Raw genomic sequence first — 24,368 nt, 5'->3', positions numbered from 1 at the left:
AAGTAAATCCTGCATTATGGGAACATGGTGAGACACATGCACACGCTGCACACCAACGATGTGGATGGATTACCTGCTTTAGATGAGATTGTTTGCCACATGCTTCTATTTCATTCACGCTTCACTGCTCAGCATGCCATTATCTCACATTGGATATGTGTGTGCGTGTGTACCTGCGTGTGTGTCCGGCGTCTCACCACACTGCACTGCTCAACGTGGGACCTTTTAATTAAGGGAGAAGTTTCATTATCAGCTCCATTAGTCAATGCCTGGCTGGTGTCAACACACACACACACACACACACACACACACACACACACACACGTACACACACTGAAAGAGTACTGTGAGCTGGGCTGGTATAATATTTAACCTGATGTTCTGTTTCACGATGAGAGTGTAATTTATTACCCGTAGTAATGGGAAGTGACCCTATTTCCAGCCAAATGAGAGAGGCGGGCGAGAGGCGTTATTATAAGTCATCATGTCGTCATTTGCATTGTAATGCATGTCACAGGCCACACTGCGCTGCTCTGCTACAGAGGGAAACACCCTGTACAGTGGAGGATAATGTCCCTGATATAAAGGCATCTGCCCAGCACTTTATGCAGATTTTTCGGATACAATCCCGCCTTGAAAATCATCATTCAGTATCTCCGTTAGAGGTGAGATTTCATATCCAGCGTGGTAAACACTACACATCCAGTAAAGGATGGAAACACTTTGGGTTTCACACATTGACAGGAAAAGCAGAGTTAGACATCACGGCTAAAGCCGCATGCTAATTCTGTCACGGACAGGAAACGTTATCGTATCGCGGTAACGTACGGTAGAGCCGGCCGTCGCTATCATATCCTTGGTCAAATGGGCCGACACTACAACTGTAGAGCACCCAGATACTGACATTTATGTTAAATGCATTCAAACGGCCCCGATGGAGCTGACCATGGATGTATAAAGAGAATGGAGCTGACGGGAGAGCTAGAGACCACCTTGGAGAAGTTAGAGGAAGTAGACATGTTTGACTACGTCCGGTTTTCAAAATAAGGCGTTAACAAAGGGAACTGTATATACAAAATACATCTAAGGAAATAAGATTGATTGGATTATATTCACCAGAAGTATAAAACATTACATGTCCCTTATGAATTAAAAAGAAAATACCACTTATTTGTGAGGAAAATGTTTTTATTCTTTGGGTTGCTGGAAAAAATATAATAAATAATTCCTGAAAATTACTGATATATTTGACTTCAGGACATTTCTGACTACATACGTGCTTAAAATCAAACATTTCTATTGTATTCATTTAGATATTTCCAAGGTAAAAGTCCCTAGAAATGTATAATTTAACTTTTTCTCATGGTCTAGTGTTTAAAAAGTGAACAGAAATCACAATAAATCGTAATATCGAATCGCAATACATATCAAAATCAGTACCAAAGTATTATGATAGTGTCGAATCGGGAGGTAGTTGTATCGTCCAAGCCATAGTCAACAACACATCTGCATCATAAAACACATCTGCATGACGGGAGAGCTAGAGACCACCTTGGAGAAGTTAGAGGAAGTAGACACCTACCTATAACACTCACTAAATGATTGAGAAAATTAATTCAGGACCACAAGAGAAACCTCAAATTATAGATTATTTCACACAGGTTCCCGATCCACTATATTTACTCCATACAATGTTTTTTTTCTCTCAGTTTACAGCAGCGTCTGGTTTTGTTGACGGGTTGCAAAAAAGCTCCGCAACGTCTGTGATCACAGTAATGCTTTTTAAATCATAGAGACGGGGTTGTTTCGTGAAGGCAACAAGTGCCAACTGTGCCGACTCACTCCAGTTTGTCATCCGACGTGACGGCGAAGGCCTGTAAGTGGCACGCTGATTGATACGATGAGGATGCAATTAGCCCTGAGCTAAATTAGAGGAGCCTCTTACCATGCTAAGCACCACTTGTGTGTGTGTGTTTGAGAGAGAGACAGAAGCCTGTATTCAGAGAGATTGTCAACCAGTCAGTCAGAGTGATTGGAGTCTGGTGTGTACTGGTATTTGTCATAGTATAAATGCGCCCTTCTCATGTTTTTTCTTATTGACTCGCTGCCATGCATCTGACATAAACATGTACATGTATATATATACACACACATATATTCTGTTTATGCACGTTTTCCTGACTGTGTGTTGTTTTTTTCTTCCGGCAGATGAAAGAGAAGACGTTCAGAAGAAGACTTTCACAAAATGGGTAAACTCACAGTTGGCTAAGGTAAGACAGCTTCCTGCTTCCTTTCCTTTATCCACTCCATTCAGTAGATCCTCTATTCCCTGTCTGCGCTTCCCACAGTCTCGAAGTGGACTGTGTTCGCTTTCTCTCATCCCTGTGTAGTAATGTGTATTCTTGAATATTTTCAAGACTATTTTGACTATTTTGACTTTTATCCAATTCTAACAAGCAAATGACACATCTGTAGTATGGAGGACGGAATCTGCCAAAATAAAAAAAATCAGTCAATGAATAAATTACTTTATAAATAAATACATTTCGTTAAATGTCACAAAAATAATATAAAAAATACTAAATAAAACTAATATTGATAAAATGTGACATAAATTGATAATATCGGTTTTAATTTGCTTCTTTATTTATTCGTCTTTGTATTAATTTCCTTTTTTCCCCCTTTTATTTATTTATATATTCATTTTTATTTTTTTATTTGTTTTTTATGTATTAATGCTTTTATTTATTTATGCAGGATTTCCCCTGACCCCATGACACACATTAATCATGCATAAATAAATAAATGTATAAATACATACATTTAAAAATAAATGTTAAATAGATCAAAAATAAATAAAAAAACAAATAAAAAAATAAATGCAATAATAGATTCAAAATGAATGCAAAAATGAATAAATGTATTAAAAAATAAATACATAAATAATTAAAAGGGGAAATTAAACAAGTGTCAATTAATAAGGGAATTAATACAAAGATAAATAAATAAATAAAGACACAAATTAAAACAGAAATATAAATCTATGTCACATTTGATCAATTAATTAATGGCTACATTTATTTTTAATTTTATTTTTGCTACATTTATTTATTTATTTATTTATTTATTTATTTATTTATTTATTTATTTATTTATTTATGTATTTATTCATTCATTTATTCATTCTTTTTTTTTTTATTCTTTTATTCATTTATTTATTTATGATTTGGTCAGGTCCCGTCCTCCATACTATAGGAGCTTGAATAGCTTTCTCCTTGGAACCTCTCTCCCTGTGTGTGTTATTCGATATTGTCCATGTTGCAGTAGTACTATCCATGCACAATGGTGTGGCGGAGCAGGAAAGCACTCCACCCACCTGTCTCTTCATTCTCTGTCTCCTTCAATCCCTCTCTCCGTCTGAACCCTCCTCTGTTTATTCCCTCCTCCTATTTCCAGAAGAAAACAGAACAGGAGGAAAAGGATTTGTTGTTGTTTTTTCTAAACGCTGGCAGCGTCTTCCACCTCCTTTCATCTGGGGCTGTTTTCTGTTCCTCTCTCAGAGTCACGGACAATTTCAGAGGCATTTCCTTTTTACGGCTGCGATTCAGATGCACGCACACACACACATACACACACAAAGAGGTTATTCCCGCCACGTCCATCCTCTCTGGAGAGCGGCTTCAGTAAAGCTAGGATAAAGGGGGCAGCAGAGTGTAGCACATTTTTCAGGTTCCCCTTTTTCTTGTTATTCTACATGCTGGATTTGGGATTGTTTTCAGAAAAATATGTGTTCAAATATGATTGTTGCTTGTTTGTTGTGTGGTGCCACTTTGTTGTCCCATAACGCAGCTACTCAGCCCCCCCCATCATCATCCCAGTGGAGACTGGATGACTAGTTTTGAATTTAATTCTAATTACATTTCAGTGTTTATGCGTGTGTGTTTATTTGTGGTGTGTGTCTGCCAACACATCACTTCTATTGCTATTTTCAAAGTTGATTACGAGGGTGCTAGAGGTGTGTCGTTGCCATGGTGACGGAGACTTAGGTGAGTGTGTGTGCATACAGTACGTGTGCATGTGTGAGTAAGGCTATTGAGACGGAGGCTGATCTCAGCGAGGTGATTAAAGCCAGGCTGGAGACGCCTTCTCTACTTCCTTCTCCTCTCTTTTCCTTTCCTTTCCTCTCCTCTTTCCTTCCTTTCCTCCTTTTCCTCTCACCTTCTTTCTTCCCTTTCCTTCTCTTCCCTTCCCTTTCATTGACTTCCCTTCCTCTCTCCTCTTCTCCTCCCCTCCCCTCTTCTTTTCTTCCTCTTCCACTTTGCTGTCCTCCCTTCTTCTTTCCTTTCCTTCTCTTTTTCTCTCCTCTTTCCCAATTTCCCCCTTTCCTTCCCTCTCACCTTCTATCTTCCCTTTACTTCCCTTCCCTTCCCCTCTCCTCTTCTCCTTCCCTCCCTTCTCCTTCCCTATCCTCTCCTTTTCTCCTTCCTTCCACTTTCCTGTCTTCCCCTTTTCTTTTCTTTCCTTTCCTTCTCTTTTCCTCTGCTCCCCTATTCTCTCATGTCATCTCCTCGCTTCCATTTTCTTCCCTTCCTCTCCTTTCCTTTCCTCTCCTTCTCCTCTGACCTTCTTTCTTCCCTCTCCTTCTCTTCTCTTTTCCTTTCCTTCCCTTCCCCTCTCCTCCCCTCTCCTCCCCTCTCCTTTTTCCTTCCTTCTATTCCCCTTTTATTTCCTCTCCTTTGCTTCTCTTTTCCTCCTTTCTTTTTCCTCTTATCCCATCTTCTGTCATCTCGTCTCCTCTTTTCATGTCTTCTCTTCCATTTCCTTCCCTTTTCCTTTTCCTCTTATCTCCTTTCCTTTCTTCCCTTCACCCTCTCCTCTTCTCCTTTTCTCCTTCCTTCCACTTCCCTGTCCTCCCGTTCTTCTTTCCTTTCCTTTCCTTTCCTTCTCTTTTCCTCCTTTGTTTTTCCTCCCTTTTCCCCTCTTCTCTGGTCTCATCTTCTCTTTTCTTGTCCTCTCTCCCATTTCCTCTCCACTCCTGTCCTTTCATCCCTTTTCCATTTCCTCTCGTCTCGTTTTCTTTCTTCTTTTTTTGCTCTCCTTTCCTTCTCTTTTCCTCCTTTCTTTTTTCTCTGCTTCCCTCTTCTCTCATCTCATCTCTACTTCTTCTCTACTCTTTTCTTTCTTTCTTTCCTCTCTCCTTCCCCTCTCACCTTCTTTCTTCCCTTTCATTTCCTTCTCTTCTCTTTTCCTTTTCTTCCATTGCCTTCCCTTCCCCTCTCCTTTCCTCTTTCCTTCCATTCCCCTCTCCTTTCCTCTTTCCTTCCATTCACCTTTCCTTTCCTTTTCTTTTCCTCCTTTGTTTTCCCTCCCTTTTCCCCTCATCTCTGGTCTCATCTTCTCTTTTCCTGTCCTCTCTCCCTTTCCCTCTCCACTCCTTTCCTTTCTTCCCTTTTCCATTTCCTCTCCTCTGCTTCCCTTTCTTCCCTTTTCCATTTCCTCTCCTCTGCTTCCCTTTCTTCCCTTTTCCATTTGCTCTTGTCTCCTTTCCTTTCGTCTTTTTTTCCTCTCCTTTCCTCTCCTCTCCTCTCCATCCAGTCTGCCACATCCCCTCTAACCATAACTAAGAGATAGATAGAACGGGGGATAGAGATACAGGCAGGAGAGGAAGAGAGAGAGAGAGAGAGATCCCCTCATCCATCCAAACTCAGCGGAGCATAATGAGTACCCCATCCTAGATAGATGAGTCTCACACACACACACACACACACACACACACACAGGCCTCAGGAGAGTAGGAGGTAGCGAGACAGCAGATGGGAGAAAGTAAGATTACATGAGGGGAGAAATAGAGAGGAGAGAGGGAAGGAGACGAAGGATGTAGGAAGGAGTGTGGAGAAGCAGTGGAAGATGAGTGAGGGGAAAACAAAAGTTCAGACAGGAGGAGGGGTTGGGGGGGAGCGAAGGAGTTATGGCAGGAGGTGGAAGGTATGGCAGCGGCAGGCGTGAGAAATATGGAGAAAAAAGGCGGAGAGAGGCCTGGCAGTGATGCAGCGTCACGTCTGATTTTAGTGTGATTTGCTACTCAGCAAACCATAAAAAGAGGCACTTCAAGAATGTACGAGGATCCGTCACCAGGGCAGGAAGCTGAGCTTTTTTCCCCCTCCTTGTTTACCAACCACAGCTGGTACTTTATTCAAGAATGTCAGATTCCATTCTAGTGCAGCGAACGCCGCAACATGTCACCTGTAATTTAATTTTCTGACATTACATTTTCAACTCCCAAATATCTCCAAGTGTTATTAGTGAGTTATCTCTGGGCTTAACCCCCCGAGACCAGCGATCCCGACCCACTTTACTAGTCTTTCAGAGGCTGTAGCAGGTTGACTTTTAGAGCTAGAGTGAATGTGCAGATATCATATGAAACTAGAAAACCATGTCATGCTGACTTGTCGGGAAGGAGGCTAAATGCCTGTTGTTTGTTTTACACTAAAGTCACGTTTGATTGTGAGAGATTTTGCAGGATTTCCGTTTATTTTTAGTCGGGACTCTTGTTGTTCATGAATGGAATCTGTTAGTGTGCGGCAGTATAAGTTGGGAGAGAGAACAGGTTGGTTCAGAGGACCCGATTTAAATTGTGTTATCACTAATACTGAACAGCTCACTTGAAAAATGTGGTCATTCCTACAGGGTCCCATAAGAGTCAGGATATAAGCCAAGTTGAACTTGTATACAGGTCCTTGGTCTATTTTGGCTGCTGTAGGAAGGAATTTGTATTCCTGCCTTGTTAGACTTCCCTGTCGTGAATCTTTGGCTCAAAGTGGTGAAAGAAACTCTTTGAGAGTTTAATTGACTGGCTGATAATTACATAGGTGATTTTTTCCCCCCCAGAAGGTCAGAATGGAATGAATCCACCTCAGGGAGCCAATAATGGAGGGAAAAGGGTGACGGAGAGAGGGGGAGGACCGGATTCATCCAGTGCCTGGTGTTAATTTCACACCCTGGCTGTCACTGTGTGCTCAGGTCCTCAAAAACCTGCAGGATAAGTCTGATAGGGGAGGATAGGAAAGGAGAGAGGGGACAATGAAGCTGAGGAACAAAGAAGGAAAAGGAGAGGTGAGATGAGATGAAGGGATTAGGAGTGCAGGCACAGGAGAGGACGAGAAAAGAGAAGATGAGACCAGAGAAGAGGGGAGCAGAGGAAAATGAAAAGGAGGAAAAGAGGAAGAGCTAGAACTAAAGATCACCAATTAACATGTTATATCTAATTTGTACAATCTTGAGAAATAGAAGTCTATCAGTGAGATATATACTGAAGACTACCAGAGATTAACCTGTGACAGCTGTTTTATATGAATTGAACATTCAGTAGATCCAACGATGGCATGTGTGAGAGAGAGAGAGAGAGAGAGAGAGGTACATCCACGGCTTATCATAATTAATAAAAACGTATGAAAGAGGATCGAGCCATATATCCTTTCCACAGCCTTTAGTATGCTCTCCCTACTCTGCTAGCCCTCTAGCATCCCTGACTGCACAAGCATTTCTTCTGGGGATTCCTGACCAGGTCTGAATCAAGCTGTGGAAATTAAGAGCTGTCACACAGTTACAACAGCTGAATGATCCTTTTCCCAAGTCCAAACTAATCTAAACCTGCTGTAGAGCAGCGCGGGGAGAAGTGAGACTGCTTGTTCTGTCGACTGAGAGCTTCATAACTCGCCAAGTACTGTAGATTTAAAGGTCATTGGATGAAGTTTAAATAGGCGAGTGTGCTTTTTCAAGGGTGGATTTAGGGTTTATGATCAGCAGCTGTACCAAACTATTAGAATTAATTTCCACTGGTTCACTGCTCACTGTGTTTTTGGCAAACTGCTCTGGAAAAAAGGAGCATAACTACACAATAAAGTATGTGCTCTAGTTCAAAATCATGCACCTGTGTGCAGCATTCCGCTTCAATTTATGTGAACCCCAAAAACAATAATTAGGTTTTTAAGTTGTGGATTTTAACACTGGGAGAGTCTGTGTTGGTTCATGCTTTTAAAGTGGAGCCGAGCTGATTACATCCAACACATTGTCTGTAAAGAAGAAAACTTAACAGTTTACAGCATACTTGTTTGCATACGTCAGTGTGATTCGCCACTAGTTAGCCAAGTTAGACATTTACACTACATTTTCCATTTCTGTAATATTTCCAAGTCGTCCTCACCGGAAAAAAACGCTCTATAGGTCGTCTGTGCAAGAGACAAGTGGACAAATATGCTGCTTTATGCAAATGTATGTATATATTTATTATTGGAAATCAGTTAACAACACAAAACAATGACAGATATTGTCCAGAAACCCTCACAGGTACTGCATTTAGCATAAAACAATATGCTCACATCATAACATGGCAAACTGCAGCCCAACAGGCAACAACAGCTGTCAGTGTGCTGACTTGACTATGACTTGCCCCAAACTGCATGTGATTATCATAAAGTGGGCATGTCTGTAAAGGGGAGACTCGTGGGTACCCATAGAACCCATTTACATTCACTGATCTGGAGGTCAGAGGTCAAGGGACCCCTTTGAAAATGGCCATGCCAGTTTTTCTGCGCCAAAATTTAGCCCAAGTTTGGAGCGTTCTTTAACCTTCTTTGTGACAAGTTAGTATGACACGGTTGGTACCAATGGATTCTTTAGGTTTCCGAGGTTCATATGATACCAGTCTCTTCACTCTGGCTTCAAATCTGTTACAACCTAAAAATCACAAGTTTCGTTAATGCGTTAAATAACTGAGTGGCCTTAAAATTAATTTGCGTTAACACATTAACGTGTTGACTTTGACAGCCCTAGTTGAGTTATTTTAAGTTACGTATGTAACTATGTTAGTAGTAATAAACATGCAAGCACAGGACTTTCACCCGTGAGACCGCCCTTTGTTTCTCATGTGATACCAAGAGTTATTTTAAGTGACCTACGTAACTACATTAGTATGTAACCACATCACGTATGTAACGATGTCACAAGCGTAACGTAGTAACTAACCCAAGCCATGATCTTTTCTTAAACATAACCCAAGAAGTTTTGCTGCCTAAACCTAACCAGTAGTTCCGTTCCACCACATTAACCACATGTTAAAACTGCAACTGCTTCATAATGTTAAAGAGAATGGTCACGTGTTTAAAACTGCCAATGTGTGATGGTTTCACACCGTTAAATAGAATGGCCATACATTGGGAGTTGTTGGAAAATGACTTATTCTATCATTTAGGTGTGAGCAGGTGTTGAATATTTCAGTGTCATACAAGTCTAAGTGGAAAATATACAGGGTGGAAAAGACATTATCTGTGTGTGAAGCGAGCTGCTCAATAAAAATATGTTGAAACAAAAGGTTCCTGAAGCTGCTATTCCAGGTCGTGGTGCACTGGAAGGTTTTATTACCATCAAGAGAAAGCACAGTCTAAAGTAGGAGTGAGCCAAATGGGTGAAATTAAAGTAAACTATACTAACATTATAGCTTTTCTGACCAGTGTTCACTGTCTTGTGGTTGGAGAAAGGAAATACATCAACATCCGTCCTAATTCCATCTCGCTTGCAGCATATAAAACAGATATTAAGATGCACACTGTCAGTCAGAATCATGTCTTCCTTGTTGCTCGGGGTAGCTTCAACTTTAAATAAATTCATAGTTTTGGTCAAGTTGTTCTGTTGGACGGCTTACCTGTGCTGAAGAATGCAGTAATCTCATGTGTCCGCAGTTGATCATTTGCTCTGGTGATCCATGTCAACACTCTAACACACACTCTGTTGAGTGATACAGGCTACTAACTCAAAACTTGTAGCAACTTTAAATGGAAATGTTAATTGAAGTTGGTACTGCCTGCAATGTTTTAGGTTTTCAGTTTAAGTCAATGTGGCAAAAAAGATTACAGGACATGAGGTCCGCATGCTAAGAAGCTAAACTACATTGACATGTCAACAAAGTATTGAATCGTGAATCAGAATCACTGAATTAATACCTAAAAGTGTTCAAAAATGAAGCTGTCAATCACTGCGATAGAAAGACATGTGACTGGGCTGAAAATGTTCAGAACACATTTATGTTGTGAGTATCTGCAATTCTATGGAAAATCACGTCATACGTTGTTTCTTTTAGGAAACGCTTGTGATCAAAAACTAGTTGTCCAGTGAGGTTATTACACGTACTGTAAAGCACACATTTTACCGGTAAAGGCAAAAACTGTTAACCCAGGTTATTCACTAAAAGTATGCATAGTCTGCTCACAAGTGGTTGTCATCCATTGAAAATGAACCGACAATAGCATCTGAATTTTTCCAGTATTATTATTTATTATTATTTTCTGCTTCCATTTGAGACAGAATTTGCTGCAAACATCAAACAACTTCTTCCCAGAGTCCTACCTCAAAACACACGGACGTCGTACACACACTGTGTTTGATTCAATCAACAGATAAATAGGCGTTATCAGTCGCTGTAAGTCCCATAGATGTGGGTCAGTAGGGGTCTACTACACCCACTAGTAGGTTTTCATCATCCATTCACATGGTAGATCACCTAAAGAAAGTATAAAAGAACACAGTAATAATGACAGGAGCAGAAGCGGAAGTCGGACGCTCCAGTATAGACTGTGAAAATCCTTAAGTGTTGGAGGTCGGGGAGAATGGATGGGACAAAAAACACAGGACACAATGTGCCGTTGTCTTTGTGTTCATAGTTATTTTAGCCCAAAACACAACGTTTTTTTTTTGTTCACAAATGTTTTTTTCCCCTAAACCTAAAGAAGTTGAAGTTTTATTGCCTAAACCTAAAGAAATTGTAGTTTTTCAGCCTACACCTAAAGAAGTTGAAGTTTTATTGCCTAAACCTAAAGAAATTGTAGTTTTTTAGCCTAAACCTAAAGAAGTTGAAGTTTTATTGCCTAAACCTAAAGAAATTGTAGTTTTTCAGCCTAAACCTAAAGAAGTTGAAGTTTTATCTTGAAGGAGCTGATGTTTTTTGGTTAGGTTCATTTGTTTTCAGCAGAATTAAGGAAAACCTACTTGCCAGATTTTCATGAAACGTGGTGGAAGGACGTAGCATGGGCTAAGGAAGAACCCATTAAATATTGGAGCGGATCCGAATCACGGAGGCGGTTGCACACATTATTTATTCACTTATGGAAACGGCCTTGGCAGAGGTCCGCGCTAGCCGAGTGCCCTTCTAGTTTTCAGCATGCTTTTGTAAATAAACAGTCTAAACATCATGTACCCTGCAGCAATACCGGCTCATGGTAATTTAGCAAACCAGGGTCACAATCCTACATTAGAGCTTTCTCTTGCATTTCTGCAAGAAAGGACAATATGTATGATAATATAAAACTCTTCGTGCTGTTTATTTCACCTTGAGATGTTTGTGTTGGACATTCAAACACAGGATTTATTTCTCCCCCTTTGGCGACGGACCAATTAGCTTATTTTTCTTTACTTTCACCAAGTTTTTATTTGTTTTAATTAGCTCAAAAATGAAGAGAATACAACCGCTCCAGGGTAAGATTCTTACAGTGGATGACATGTTCTTTTTAGTTATACAACAAAAAGCGTGAAATCGGCGTGAAATCTTCTGATTTAGTCATGAGTCACTTAATCCGGAAGAGCATGTTTTTGGAGAGCGTCTGAATGTGCTCTGATTTAGAGGGTACACACTAGACACCGCGTTAAACGCCGCTGCTTAAAGTCATGTAGAATCTGTCTGGAAACGACAATTAGCAAGATCCTTGGCTGGAAAATCACTGTGTATTGGTGTGTTTCTCTCTCCGTGTGTGTTGTAGCTCGTAGAGACTCTCTGAGATATGAATTAAATAGAAACATTTCACAGTTTCCTGCTTGTGAAATTACTGATAACATTCAGCTCACCTCTGTACGTCATCTCAGTTTACATCTTGTCAGAAGAAAGCTGTAGTATATGTTTGTTTTTTTATGTTAGGAAGCTGCTCCGTAAAGATGTGCTCTGTAATTCAGTATTGGATAAACATCTTCCCTGCTTTACATGTCTGTAAAGGGGAGACTCGTGGGTATCCATAGAACCCATTTTCATCCACATATCTTGAGGTCAGAGGTCAAGGGACCGCTTTGAAAATAGCCAGTTTGTCCTAAATTTAGCATCATTTTGTAGCGTTATTTAAAAAATATATATTTTATGTGCTTTGCAAAATCTTTTTCCTTGACCCTTGCTCTATATCCATCGATTACACGGAGCCCAATAGAATACACATGGCATCTTAATTATAGTTTGCCTCAGAGACCGACCGGCTCTCCTCTTCTGGAATACTGCCTGGCCACAGGTTGGCTGTTTTGTCAATTAGCTTGTGACAATTTAATTAAATGTTATATGAATTTAATTTGATATAGACCTGATGCGTTTGGGGCCCAAGTATCTGGACTAAAACTCTGTAATTCTTTGCTAACACAGGGAGTCAGTTAACTGTTCACAGTCCGACAGCTGATGTTGCCTGTCACTACCAAAAAAATAGCGGTGACTCAAGGCAGCCATTCGTCTGCCACTGGGCTCCAAGACGTTACCGTTAAATGTGTCACGTCGACCATTATCTCAGTGAAATCCAGACACTTCCAGAATGAAGATAAGTGGTCGGTAGGCGGATTGGAAGACGAGCGAAGCCGTTCTCTGTTTACCCAATCACTAAAATGCAAGGTTGTCTTCCTCCGACGGTCCTCCGATGAGATTGTGCGGGGTTACGTCCCATCTTTTTGTGTCATCTTTCCTCTTTGTGATTTACAGTGAAGTCGCAGGAGGACCTGTTAGAAAATTCAATTACCGAAGCTGACATCTTAAAACCTCCCTGCCTCTGTGATTTGTTTTCATAGCTGATGGTGGGTTTGTGTCTGGCATGGAGAATGGAGGGCAAACTGTTAACCCACATTTTGCCTTGATTTCACTAAAAGTATGCATAGTCTGCTCACAAGTGGTTTTCATCCATTGAATATGAAACGATAATACGCTCTGAATACAAATAGCATCTGAATTTTTCCAGTAATATTATTTATTATTATCTTCTCCTTCCGTTTGAGACAGAATTTGCTGCAAACATCACACAACTTCTTCCCAGAGTCCTACCTCAAAACACAAAGACGTCATACACATACTGTTTGATTCAATCAACAGAACCCCCTCTACAGTGGTGGCAGGGAATGAATGAATATATATTTGAATATTTTCACCTCATGGTTGGATATTGAAACCTGGCACCATGTGTTATTTGACAGTGGATGAAAACCGACCAGCTGAAGTTAGCAGCCGATTAGACTGTTGTTAGGCTAATAAATAGGCGTTATCAGTCGCTATAAGTCCCATAGATGTGGGTCAGTAGGGGCCTACTACACCCACTACTAGGTTTTATCATCCATTCACATGGTAGATCACCTAAAGAAAGTATAAAAGAACACAGTAATAATGACAGGAGCAGAAGCGGAAGTCAGGCGCAGCAGTATAAACAATGTGATACTCGTTAAGCGGTGGAGGTCGGGGAGAATGGATGGGACACAAAACACAGGACAAAATGTGCCGTTGTCTTTGTGTGCATAGTTATATTAACCCAAAACGCAATGTTTTCCCCTAAACTTAACCAAGTGTTTTTTTTCCCTAAACCTAAAGAAGTTGTAGTTTTGTTGCCTAAACATAAAGAAATTGTAGTTTTTTTAGCCTAAACCTAAAGAAGTTGTAGTTTTGTTTCCTAAACCTAAAGAAGTTGTAGTTTTGTTGCCTAAACCTAAAAAAGTTACAGTTTTGCTGCCTAAACCTAAAGAAGTTGTAGTTATGTTGCCTAAACCTAAATACGTTATTGTTTTGTTGCCTTAACCGAAATAAGTTGTAGTTTTATTGCCTAAACTTAAAGAAGTTGTAGTTTTTTTTGCCTAAACCTAAAGAAGTTACAGTTGTGTTGCCTAAACCATGGTTAAAATATGATGTTGTTTTTCATAATTGTAAACAGCTAAACTTTTTATAAGCACGCACGCACATGCACATGCACAAGCACACGCACACACACACACACACACACACACACACACACACAGACAATGAAGCAGCATATCCAGAATAAATCTCCATATTGTGAAATAAACAGATACAGATGGTAGCTTATCGTTACAGCCTTACTAAACAGGCTGTCCAATAAAGATTGGACATTACACATTTTTAGAAAATGTTTTCAGTCTTGTCGTCACCGTTTTCAACTTTTTTTTAAAGGCTTTGTGTTCTACAAGTTCCAGCTTGCAGCTGTCTTATGTGATAAACAGAATCTTTTGGGGTTTTAGACCGCTGGTCAGACAGCATTGTTATGGGCAGTTGGATTACATGGACTGTGACGGACACAAACTTAAATGTAGTTTCACATGAAAGTGAAAGAGACGTGGGGAAGAACAGACTTCATGTCCTTATCGTATTTAACATTCTCTAATTTATAGCTGACCTCTGTGCTTACTCAAGCTTCACCTGATTCAAATTGTAATGCAGCAACCACTTTAAAGGTGAGAAAAGACAAAGTGTCCTTCATACAGGCTGAATCACCTTGTCTGAAAACAAGTCTGGTTTTGAAAAGATTGAAATACTAATAAGACCTCGTACCGATCCAATACCAGTGCGTTAAAAACTTCTTCTTTTTCTTCTTCTTTATGTTTATTTTTAAACCATTTTAGTATTTTTCATACTAACCCTGCCTTGTGTCCTGTAGGCCTACGCCAGGGGTCAGCAACCCTCGGCTCCGGAGCCACATGTGGATCTTTAGCTCCTCTCCAGTGGCTCCCTGTGGACTTTTAAAAATGGAAATGAATAACAGTTTTTTGTGTATATTTTTATTTATCATTGTTGTAGGTCTATGGTACGACAGTATGACGGAGTGCTAGGGCCACATTGAGAAAAAATAAATAAATCTGAGATTTCAAGAATAAAGTGATAATATTGCGAGAATAAAGTCATAACTTTATGAGAAAAAAAGTCAAAATATTACGAGAATAAAGTCATAACTTTACGACAAAAAAGTCGTAATAATATGAGAATAAAGTCAGAAGTTTACAAGAAAAAAAGTCTGTTATGAGAGTAAAGTCATAAGTTTAAGTGAAAAAAGTCATAGTATTATGAGAATAAAGTCAATAAAGTTACGACTTTATTCTCATAATATTCCGACTTTTTTTTCTCGTAATATTAGACTTTTTTTCTCTTAAAGTTATGACTATATTCGCGCATTATTATGACTTTATTCTGGAAATCTCAGATGTTTTTTCCCTCAATGTGCCCCTAATACTCCGTAGTACATTGTCTCTTTGGCCCTCACTGCATTAGATTTATATACTATATACTTAGACTATAAACTGTGTTACCTTCATCACAATGATCAGCTATCTCCCGATTCAATACTATGATGATGCTTGAGTGCCGATTCAATATGTATTGTATTTTTAAGTATTGCGATTCTACAAGTATTGTGATTTGATATTACGATTTAATGCAAGTTTTGTTGGATTTAACATGAGGAGGGGGCAGGCTGTATCCACGCAGACCCTTCGCCGTTTTCTACTTTCTCGTCTTGACTCGCTGCGGTTTGTTTCGGTTCAGACGGATACGCAACTGATATGACGTCACGTTACTCGGACTGCAACAATAAAAGCGGTAAATTACTTCTACCTCTGTTGACTCAAATGAAACAAATATATCGATTCTGGCATTAAAAAAAAAATAAAAAATCGCGATACATAGGTGAATTGATTTTTTTCCCCCACCCCTAGAAAATGAGCTGATCAATTATATATTGTGATATCAGATTGGTGGATAGAGTGGAGTACTGGTGGTGTGTGTTTGTATTTGTGCGTGAATGCTAATCCCAGTTTGGGTTTGAAGAAGATAAAAAGACATGAGTGCTAAAACAGATCTGGGCTCAGTGTGCCTCAGAAGCAGCCTGTGATTTCACACTTATTTGTTGGCAGATGCAAAGCCCTTCATGTTACCCCCCAAAACTAGTCTCACTCTGTTGGTACATCAAGAAGGGTTTATTTTTGTATCCTTTTTCCTTTTTCTTTATTTGAACAATGTAGCCAATCATCAGTCACATTAGTAGACTTTAAGGTGAGCTACACTGCCCTTGACACATCACCTGAATGTTATTTGCTGCATTTATATGAATCTAGCTTTTCAAAATAATGGATAATGAATTTCAAAACAATCTGTAAATTGCTAAATTTCTGTATACCGTTTCATCTGTGTAAAAAACAATTATTCCGCGAGGTCGATTTGAAATAACATTTTTCTAAGCTCATTCATTTTCAGTGCAAGATGGATCAAACTAGAGACTTAGAGCATTCAGAGGATGGATGGATCAAACTAGAGACCTAGAGCATTCAGAGGATGGATGGATCAGACTAGAGACCTAGAGCATTCAGAGGATGGATGGATTAGACTAGAGACCTAGAGCATTCAGAGGAGGGATGGATCAAACTAGAGACCTAGAGCAGTCACAGGAGGGATGGATCAAACTAGAGACCTAGAGCATTCAGAGAATGGATGGATCAGACTAGAGACCTAGAGCATTCAGAGGATGGATGGATCAAACTAGAGACCTAGAGCATTCAGAGGATGGATGGATCAAACTTGAGACCTAGAGCATTCAGAGGATGGATGGCTTTCTCTGATTAATGACTTGAACAACTTGACACACAGTGCTGAGCAGCATCTCAAATGAATCGTCAGGTTCCCAGCTTTCAGATGATGTACACAACCTCTTTGTGACATCTTTTTTTCTTCTCAGAGACCCTGAGACATTACAGTACAAAAACATACTTTCCACGCGGTAGTCTGCAGGTAAAAGTGCTGCTTTGTCGACGCAACCGAAACAGCTGTGAAAACGGCGAGGAGAATATAAAAAAACCATTTTGATTCGATTTGCTGTAGAAATCAATAAGACACCTGTTCTGGATGGAGTCAGTGAGTAGGATACGGTGCGTGTGTGTATATTTTTTATGATTCTTCGAGTACAAGTACAGACCAGTTTCTAGGGTTCAAGTGGTTCCTCTGAGAGCTGCAATTATCTGAGCATCAATTCAGCCGAGAGAACAACTGTAGAACTGTCTTCATTGTTGGAGTGTACTGGAAATATGAAGGATGCCGCATGGACAAGAGAGAGAAACCGAGATGATTTGTGTGTGTTCTGTTTTCCATTGTGGTAATATCTAAATCCCACACACTGTCCAGTGTCCACATTCAAATAATACATCTACTCCCAACACACACACACACACGGCCCTGGCGAATGGAGAATGAGTCAATAAGTCTCAGGACAATGCCGAGAGGCGTAGGTCGAGGGCAGAGAGGGATGGAGAAAAAAGAGAACGACAGACAGAGGGAGGGAAATAAGAACATAAGAGAAGGAGAATGAGATGTGAGAGAATGTGGGGGAGACCGAGTATAATATATAAGATAGAGGGAGAGAGCAGAAATGAAAGGAAAATGTGAGAAAATGAGACACTGATAGGAAGAAGTTGTTTCTCCGAAAATTGATAACTGAATTTCTTCATTATAGAAAAGTATTTTTTTTCCACTTTTCTTTCTACATTCTGTTTATTTTTTCCCCCCACACACACAGTTCTGGGTCATTTCTACTTTTTTTCTCTCTGTCTCACTGCCGGTGCTAATGCATTTTAGATGCAGGAGTGGGGACTTCTACATGGCAGCCGTCGTTGTAATAACACATGATCGATGCAGGGAAAGAGATCTCTGCCACAAGGACAGTGATAACGCAGGGAAGATTCATGATGTTATTGGTACATGACGCTGCTGGCCAAACATGCACAAGTGACGCTTTACTTTTCTGACTTATTGTCTGTGTCCTTGCTCCTTTTCCTGTCTCCACCAATTCCTCTTACACTTTCTCATAATTACTTACTTCAGTAGGCTGTTTCTCAATTTTTTAAATAATGAGATTGTGCTGCTCACCGTGCTCTGTCAAGTGTTGCCGAAAAAATGAGTCCGGATTAGCCGATCTCAAATCTGTTATGACACCTCTAATAAACCGTGTGCATGTGAAGGTCATTCGCAATATCCAAATTAAATTGAACTAATTGATCACGTTAAGAGCTGCAGCCCTGCGGAGAGCAACTGAGGTAAAAGTAGATGTGAGAAATAATTATAATTTCATACAAGTGTAGTTCATCTACGAGGATTATCTTGCTGAACAAAACATGTTTATGTGCTTTAAACGTGTGTTTGACACAGAGTTTATTTCTAGCAATAATCCAAAACCCGATGGAACAATCCCGTTGGCTTTTTATCGAAGAGAACCGGGACGATGCTGACTGGTTGGCCTACAAAAATACCCCATCCCTGAAGCACTCTATAAGGATTTGTTGATTAATCGATTAGTTGATTTAATTGACAGTCCTTCAGCAAGAAAAATATAAACATTTTAATCGATTGACAGCCCTAATTTTGATATAGTGAATTAGCTCCTCAATTCCTCTTTTTCCCTTCACAGAGACTCACTGTATTCAGTCAACAGTGTTTTCCAATGTGAAGGAACTACGAGCTTGTAACCCTAGACTTCCCAGCACTGATAAAGAACAGCCTCTTAGGTATTAACTGCTATCTTCACATTGAACACAGGGCTGGTTTGTGCATATACTGCAGAGATGGGTCTCTGCTTTGAACAACTCTGATGTGGTTTTGGCCAATGAGGAGTCTCTAGTTTGGGGATTGATTGCCGAAATGTCAGTTTGTATTCATAATTATGTTGAATCCTGGGAATGTTCAGTATTAATGCACGTAATATTTCATGTTAATATATTCAGTTAAATTGATAAATGTATGTGTATCTGTGTTTTAGACAGGGAAATCGCCCGTGGAGAATCTGTTCTCAGATCTGTGTGATGGAAGACGCCTGCTGGAGCTGCTGGAGGGGCTGGCAGGACGTGAGCTGGTATGAACACACACACACACACACACACACACACACACACACACACACACACACACAGACACACACACACGAACAGACTGTATAAGCAGGCACATATCCACAAACATAACCAGATGCCAGACTTATGCCAGACTTTTAGCTCCGTATTGCTCTCTGCCATCAGAAGAGGATAGTGTGAAGAAGAGGAGCTAGTGCAGATGGCTGACATATTAATATATGTGCCTTTAAGGGAAACAGAGCTGCCTTATGAAAGTACTGTAGTAATCCAATAAGGCAGGGTTAGGCCTGGGTGTCACTGTGTATACCATGTAACGGATATGCTCTTCTAATTGGCAGAGTGATCGAAATAAACATCTTCTGCAGGGCTTGTGGTAGGTTCAAATGTGTCACTTCCTATGCACAAAGAAGATTTTCATCCACACACCTTAAATCTTATAGTAATAATGTATTTTGGCAAGTAAGAGAGGCATGCAGTAGCAGATTAAACTGCCTATAACAGGCTGGAATTAGCAGGCGTGTTGCTTTAGCAAAGCTCTTCTTCAAACCTCACCTTTTAGGCCTTCTAGGGTGTCCTTCCAGTAGAGAAAACATGATAAAGTGCCTTCTAGGGTGTCCTTCCAGTAGAGAAAACATGATAAAGTGCCCTCTAGGGTGTCCTTCCAGTAGAGAAAACATGATAAAGTGCCCTCTAGGGTGTCCTTCCAGTAGAGAAAACATGATAAAGTGCCCTCTAGGGTGTCCTTCCAGTAGAGAAAACATGATAAAGTGCCTTCTAGGGTGTCCTTCCAGTGGAGAAGACATGATGAAGTTCCCTATAGGGTGTCCTTCCAGTAGAGAAAACATGATAAAGTGCCCTCTAGGGTGTCCTTCCAGTAGAGAAAACATGATAAAGTGCCTTCTAGGGTGTCCTTCCAGTGGAGAAAACATGATGAAGTTCCCTATAGGGTGTCCTTCCAGTGGAGAAAACATGATGAAGTGCCCTCTAGGGTGTCCTTCCAGTGGAGAAAACATGATGAAGTTCCCTATAGGGTGTCCTTCCAGTGGAGAAAACATGATGAAGTTCCCTATAGGGTGTCCTTCCAGTGGAGAAAACATGATGAAGTTCCCTATAGGGTGTCCTTCCAGTAGAGAAAACATGATAAAGAGCCCTCTGGAGTGTCCTTCCATTGAAGAAAACGAGATGCTCCACCGCATGCAGCTGGTGTCCTTTTATTTTCCTGCCCCTGTTCCTCCAACAGCCTGAATCCGCCAATGCTGCTGATCATACACGTGTAACTCCACGGCAGATAGCAGCTCATCCAGCATGTTAATTGCGTTCCTAATTAGCAACACCAGCAATTGTCATTTGGAGTTTGTCCACTTGACTGACTCTGGTAAATTGTAACCATGCGAAACGTTCACATCACTGCGTTCTATCCCACATGGCGTGAAACGCGGCATTAACCTCCTCTTGACCTCGTCATATTCCTCACCTTAATGCTGAAATGATCACTTGAAGAAATGAAAATAAATGCCAAGTGCCAAGATTAAAATCCTAATCTGGCTTTTGGAAGGAAACACACACACACACACACACACACACACACACACACACACACACACACACACACACACACACACACACACACACACACACACACCAGCGCAGCCCACGGTCTTAATCAAACTTCTACTCCAACCTTGTTTTTCTTTTTCCCCCTCCAGCTTTTCTTCATCTCCTCCACCTTGTCTGTTTGCTGGAATCCCTCTCTCTCTTCTTCAATCTTCTCTCATTCTCTTTAACTGTTTTTTTCTTCTTCTTTCCACCACCTTTCCTCCCTCTCTTTTCTCCCCCTACTTCTATCTCAGGGTGCAGACATTATCATCGTTGTCCTTTGTTTGATACTATCTCCGTATTGTAATGGCATACACACACATAAACACACACTTTTATTGTAATTGTAGCGCTCATAGATGCCCCTGAGCAAGGTCTGTTTATGCCTCAATGGTCTCCTCTGTCTGGTGTGTGTATGTGTGTGTGTGTAGGTGAAATTGGAGAGAGGATTCACGCGCGTTCACTCGTTCAACAATGTCAACCGTGCTCTGCAGATATTGCAGAAGAACAATGTGAGTATACGTGCAGCGACACATCTATATTTCCCTTCATCATGTTAATATAATATATGAATTAAATAAATCAGTGGTTGGACTCAGCAAACAATAGTGGTGCTTAAATTAAACTGCCTTTCATGTTTCTCTCTATCTCCTCTCTAACTTTGCTTCCATATATTTATATCTCTACCCTCGTCTCTTCCAGGATGCTTTTACTTTCCTGTCTAAGAACAGCATCCCTTCTTTTATGTTACCGTCTTTCTTCTTTGTACATAGTTTTGTCTGGCTTTTTTCTCCCTACGACAATCATCTTCTCTCATTCCGTTGCCCTGATTTCTCTTCTTTCCCTTCTTTCCAAGAATATATATTACTTTAGTCAAGATAGGTGTGTACATTTGGCTTACCTTACACAGTGCATTTTAAAATAAGCTAATGCATAGTGACAGATAAATTATTCATTTTTACTTACATAAGGTTTAACAAATAATAGGGATGGGCGATACCAGACTTTTTAAAATTCAATACTTGTTGTTTCAATTTGAACGATATTGATCATATCTTAAATTGGTATGTGATTTTTTTATTTTTTTTTTAAAGGGACTGTTTGTAACTTTTTAAGCGTATAAATGTACCGGGTCGGGACACATGCGCGCTCGCATATGCGCGTTCGCGTGTGGCCGCTGCCTCTCCTCCTCTGCCTGCTTGCCTTCACTCAGACAGCGCGCGTTCTCGCTCAGCTCGCTCCACCTCTAGACGTGAACGCGCGCTCACTCCACACTGCAGAAGAGTTAGTAGCTCTGAGAATATCTAGTGAATGCACAGTGGACGTTTGTGCAGAAATAACTGCTGCAGCTCCTCCAGACCAACAGAGGTTTTCTGTGTCTTGTGAAGTGACGGAGCTCTGCAGAGAGAAACGTTATCGTCTCGTTACCGACCGGGTGCCGGTGTTTTCACTGTTCACTCCGGCTGCGGGCGGAGACGACAAGTTACTCCCTGCAGAGCCCCGCTGCATCAGCCTGCGCTGAGGCAAGAGAAGCCAACACTAGGATCAGATCTAAATCATGTTCATGGAGAGACCTTCGTCTGGTCAGCTAACATTACTGCCAAGCAGCTGAAATATAGAGTGATATTGTAGTTTTAGCTGACTTGTGTGGCCTCACTGTTTTGAGTGATGCTCGTTCAGGTATATTTAGAGCGAGCAAGCGCGAGCCCGACGCTGACTTTCGTTGATTTCACGGCCACAGGTGTCGCTGTTAACAAGCATTTCTGAAAGTTACAAATAGTCCCTTTAAATAACGGTAATTTTTTAGAAAACAAACAACCAAACAGATCATTACACTTAAAGGCAAATCACATACCTGTAACTGTTTAGGCTACATTCAGTTTATTCATTTGCATGTACTGTCTACCACAAGTGTATTTATCTTACATTTTATATAGGGCTACATTTTAGCCCTATATTTTTAAATACTATTTTATGTCTTAGATTCTCACTTTGCTTTCATTTGAGTCCTTTTTCTTTATAGCCTACATGTTTAATGAGCATTGTTGGAGGCAGTCTGAGATCCACACTGAGATGTTGTGCACATGATTATAAAGACCTTGAAACTCTTGTAACAACCACAATTCAAATTGTTGATTGTGATGATGAAGTTTAGGAATTTAAGGTAGACAGACGGTGAAAACAATCAAAGTGATGCGGCCACCCACGTTTTGTTTATGTAATCTTATTATCAATGTTTTAAAAAAGGAATCAATACCAAATGAGTAGCTTGTGAGTATCGAAAAATCGACACCACAGCACCGATTCTTTTTCCTCCCTCCTCCAGGTTGAATTGGTGAATATCGGAGCGGCGGACATCGTTGATGGGAATCACAAACTGATTCTCGGGCTCATCTGGAGCATCATTCTCCACTGGCAGGTGTGTGCATGCACGTGTATGTCTTTGTGTGAGAATGTGTCAGCATGCTAGGCCTCTGAAGGCATTTTGGTGGCAAGAAGAGTTTTTATATTTTAGTAATGCCTCCAATATAATTTTTTTTTTTTTTGCTGTTGTAGCAAATGTTGGCTGCATATCAGAAAGCTGTTACTGTTTGGACTGAATGCTGTTTAATTACCTCGACGAGTATTTAACGTGGACTGTAGGCTTTAATAGAAGTGGACGTAGCCACTGTAACATCACTCATTGGTTTGTGGACTAGCGTTTTGATGTATGTATATGCTGTGTATTAGGGATGTCACGATACCAGAAATCTAGTAGTCCATACCAATACCAGTGAATTTCCACGATTCTCGATACCCAATTCGATACCCAGTAAAAAAAACAACAACAACAATAAATCCCATGTAATTCAACACGCACTCTTTTATTAAAAACATTTGAACATTACAAAAAACAGAGGCATGTAGCCTTTAAGTAATAAATAAAAAGAATTGACCCATTTCGTTCATTTTGGCGTAACAGTGGCATATTATCAATCGATAGTCAGACAACGGACACTACATACTGACCGTGAATGCATCTGGTCCGTCAGCTCAGAGTAGCAGGTGTCACACACGGGACGGGAGAGTTGACAGATCGAGAAACGGCAGAGGATTTGTTGTCGAAGTGAAAAGCAAACGCACCTATTTGGCAATATTTCACGTTTAATCCCAACGCTAGAAGGGAACCAGAACGTCAATGAGGCAATCGCTGCGAGGCGGATGGAGCCGTCACAGCCGGTGTGCACGGAGCAGCGGCGCCAGGTAGACCCCCGCAGCGAAAGCGCTACCGGAGAGGCCAGACACACCGCCACCCGACGGTAAAGATCAGAGTCAGCGCTCTGCACATGTTTACCGTCATCTTTACTTGTAAAATCTCCCGTGTAATCGGTAACACCGGTGTTGTCACAAGTTTATTAACCGGTGGGAAATTTTCCTCACCGTCACATCCCTACCAATGACCATTACAGGCATCGTACGGTACCGTTGGTACTGTAGAAAATGAAGAAGACTTGAAACTAGCGATTGAGACCATAAACTCATGTTTACAATGTTTACTGAGGTAATAAATCAAGTGAGAAGTAGGCTCATTTTCTCATAGAATTCTATACAGTCAGACTTCAGTTTGCAACCAGAGGAGTCTCCCCCTGCTGGCTGATAGAAAGAATGTAGATTTAAGGCACTTCAGCATTGGCTTCACTTTTCAGGCCTGGAGTTTGCTCCACTGGTATTTCCTCATCCAACTGCAGTGAGTCAAACTAAACCCTGCTAACCAGAACACACAGAGCTGTGCAATGTCCCTGATCTTTAAACTGTATGTTTATCCATTTTCCTTTACA

General features: G+C 40.6%; 1 protein-coding gene across 5 annotated transcripts in view; it reads left to right on the top strand.

The window, feature by feature from the left end:
- dmd (dystrophin) overlaps positions 1-24,368 on the top strand; it is a 308,168-nt gene that overhangs the window by 92,376 nt on the left and 191,424 nt on the right. For all 5 annotated transcript variants that reach the window (XM_074626944.1, XM_074626943.1, XM_074626939.1 and 2 more), the window contains exons 2-5: positions 2,209-2,270; positions 18,864-18,956; positions 20,982-21,062; positions 22,877-22,969. In XM_074626944.1, coding sequence (XP_074483045.1) covers positions 2,209-2,270; positions 18,864-18,956; positions 20,982-21,062; positions 22,877-22,969 — 329 coding nt within the window. The remainder of the gene's footprint in view (positions 1-2,208; positions 2,271-18,863; positions 18,957-20,981; positions 21,063-22,876; positions 22,970-24,368) is intronic.

The sequence above is a fragment of the Sebastes fasciatus genome, chromosome 24 (assembly GCF_043250625.1).
Source record: "Sebastes fasciatus isolate fSebFas1 chromosome 24, fSebFas1.pri, whole genome shotgun sequence".
NCBI classification, from domain to species: Eukaryota; Metazoa; Chordata; class Actinopteri; order Perciformes; family Sebastidae; genus Sebastes; species Sebastes fasciatus.
This window is presented reverse-complemented; position numbering and strand designations above follow the sequence as displayed.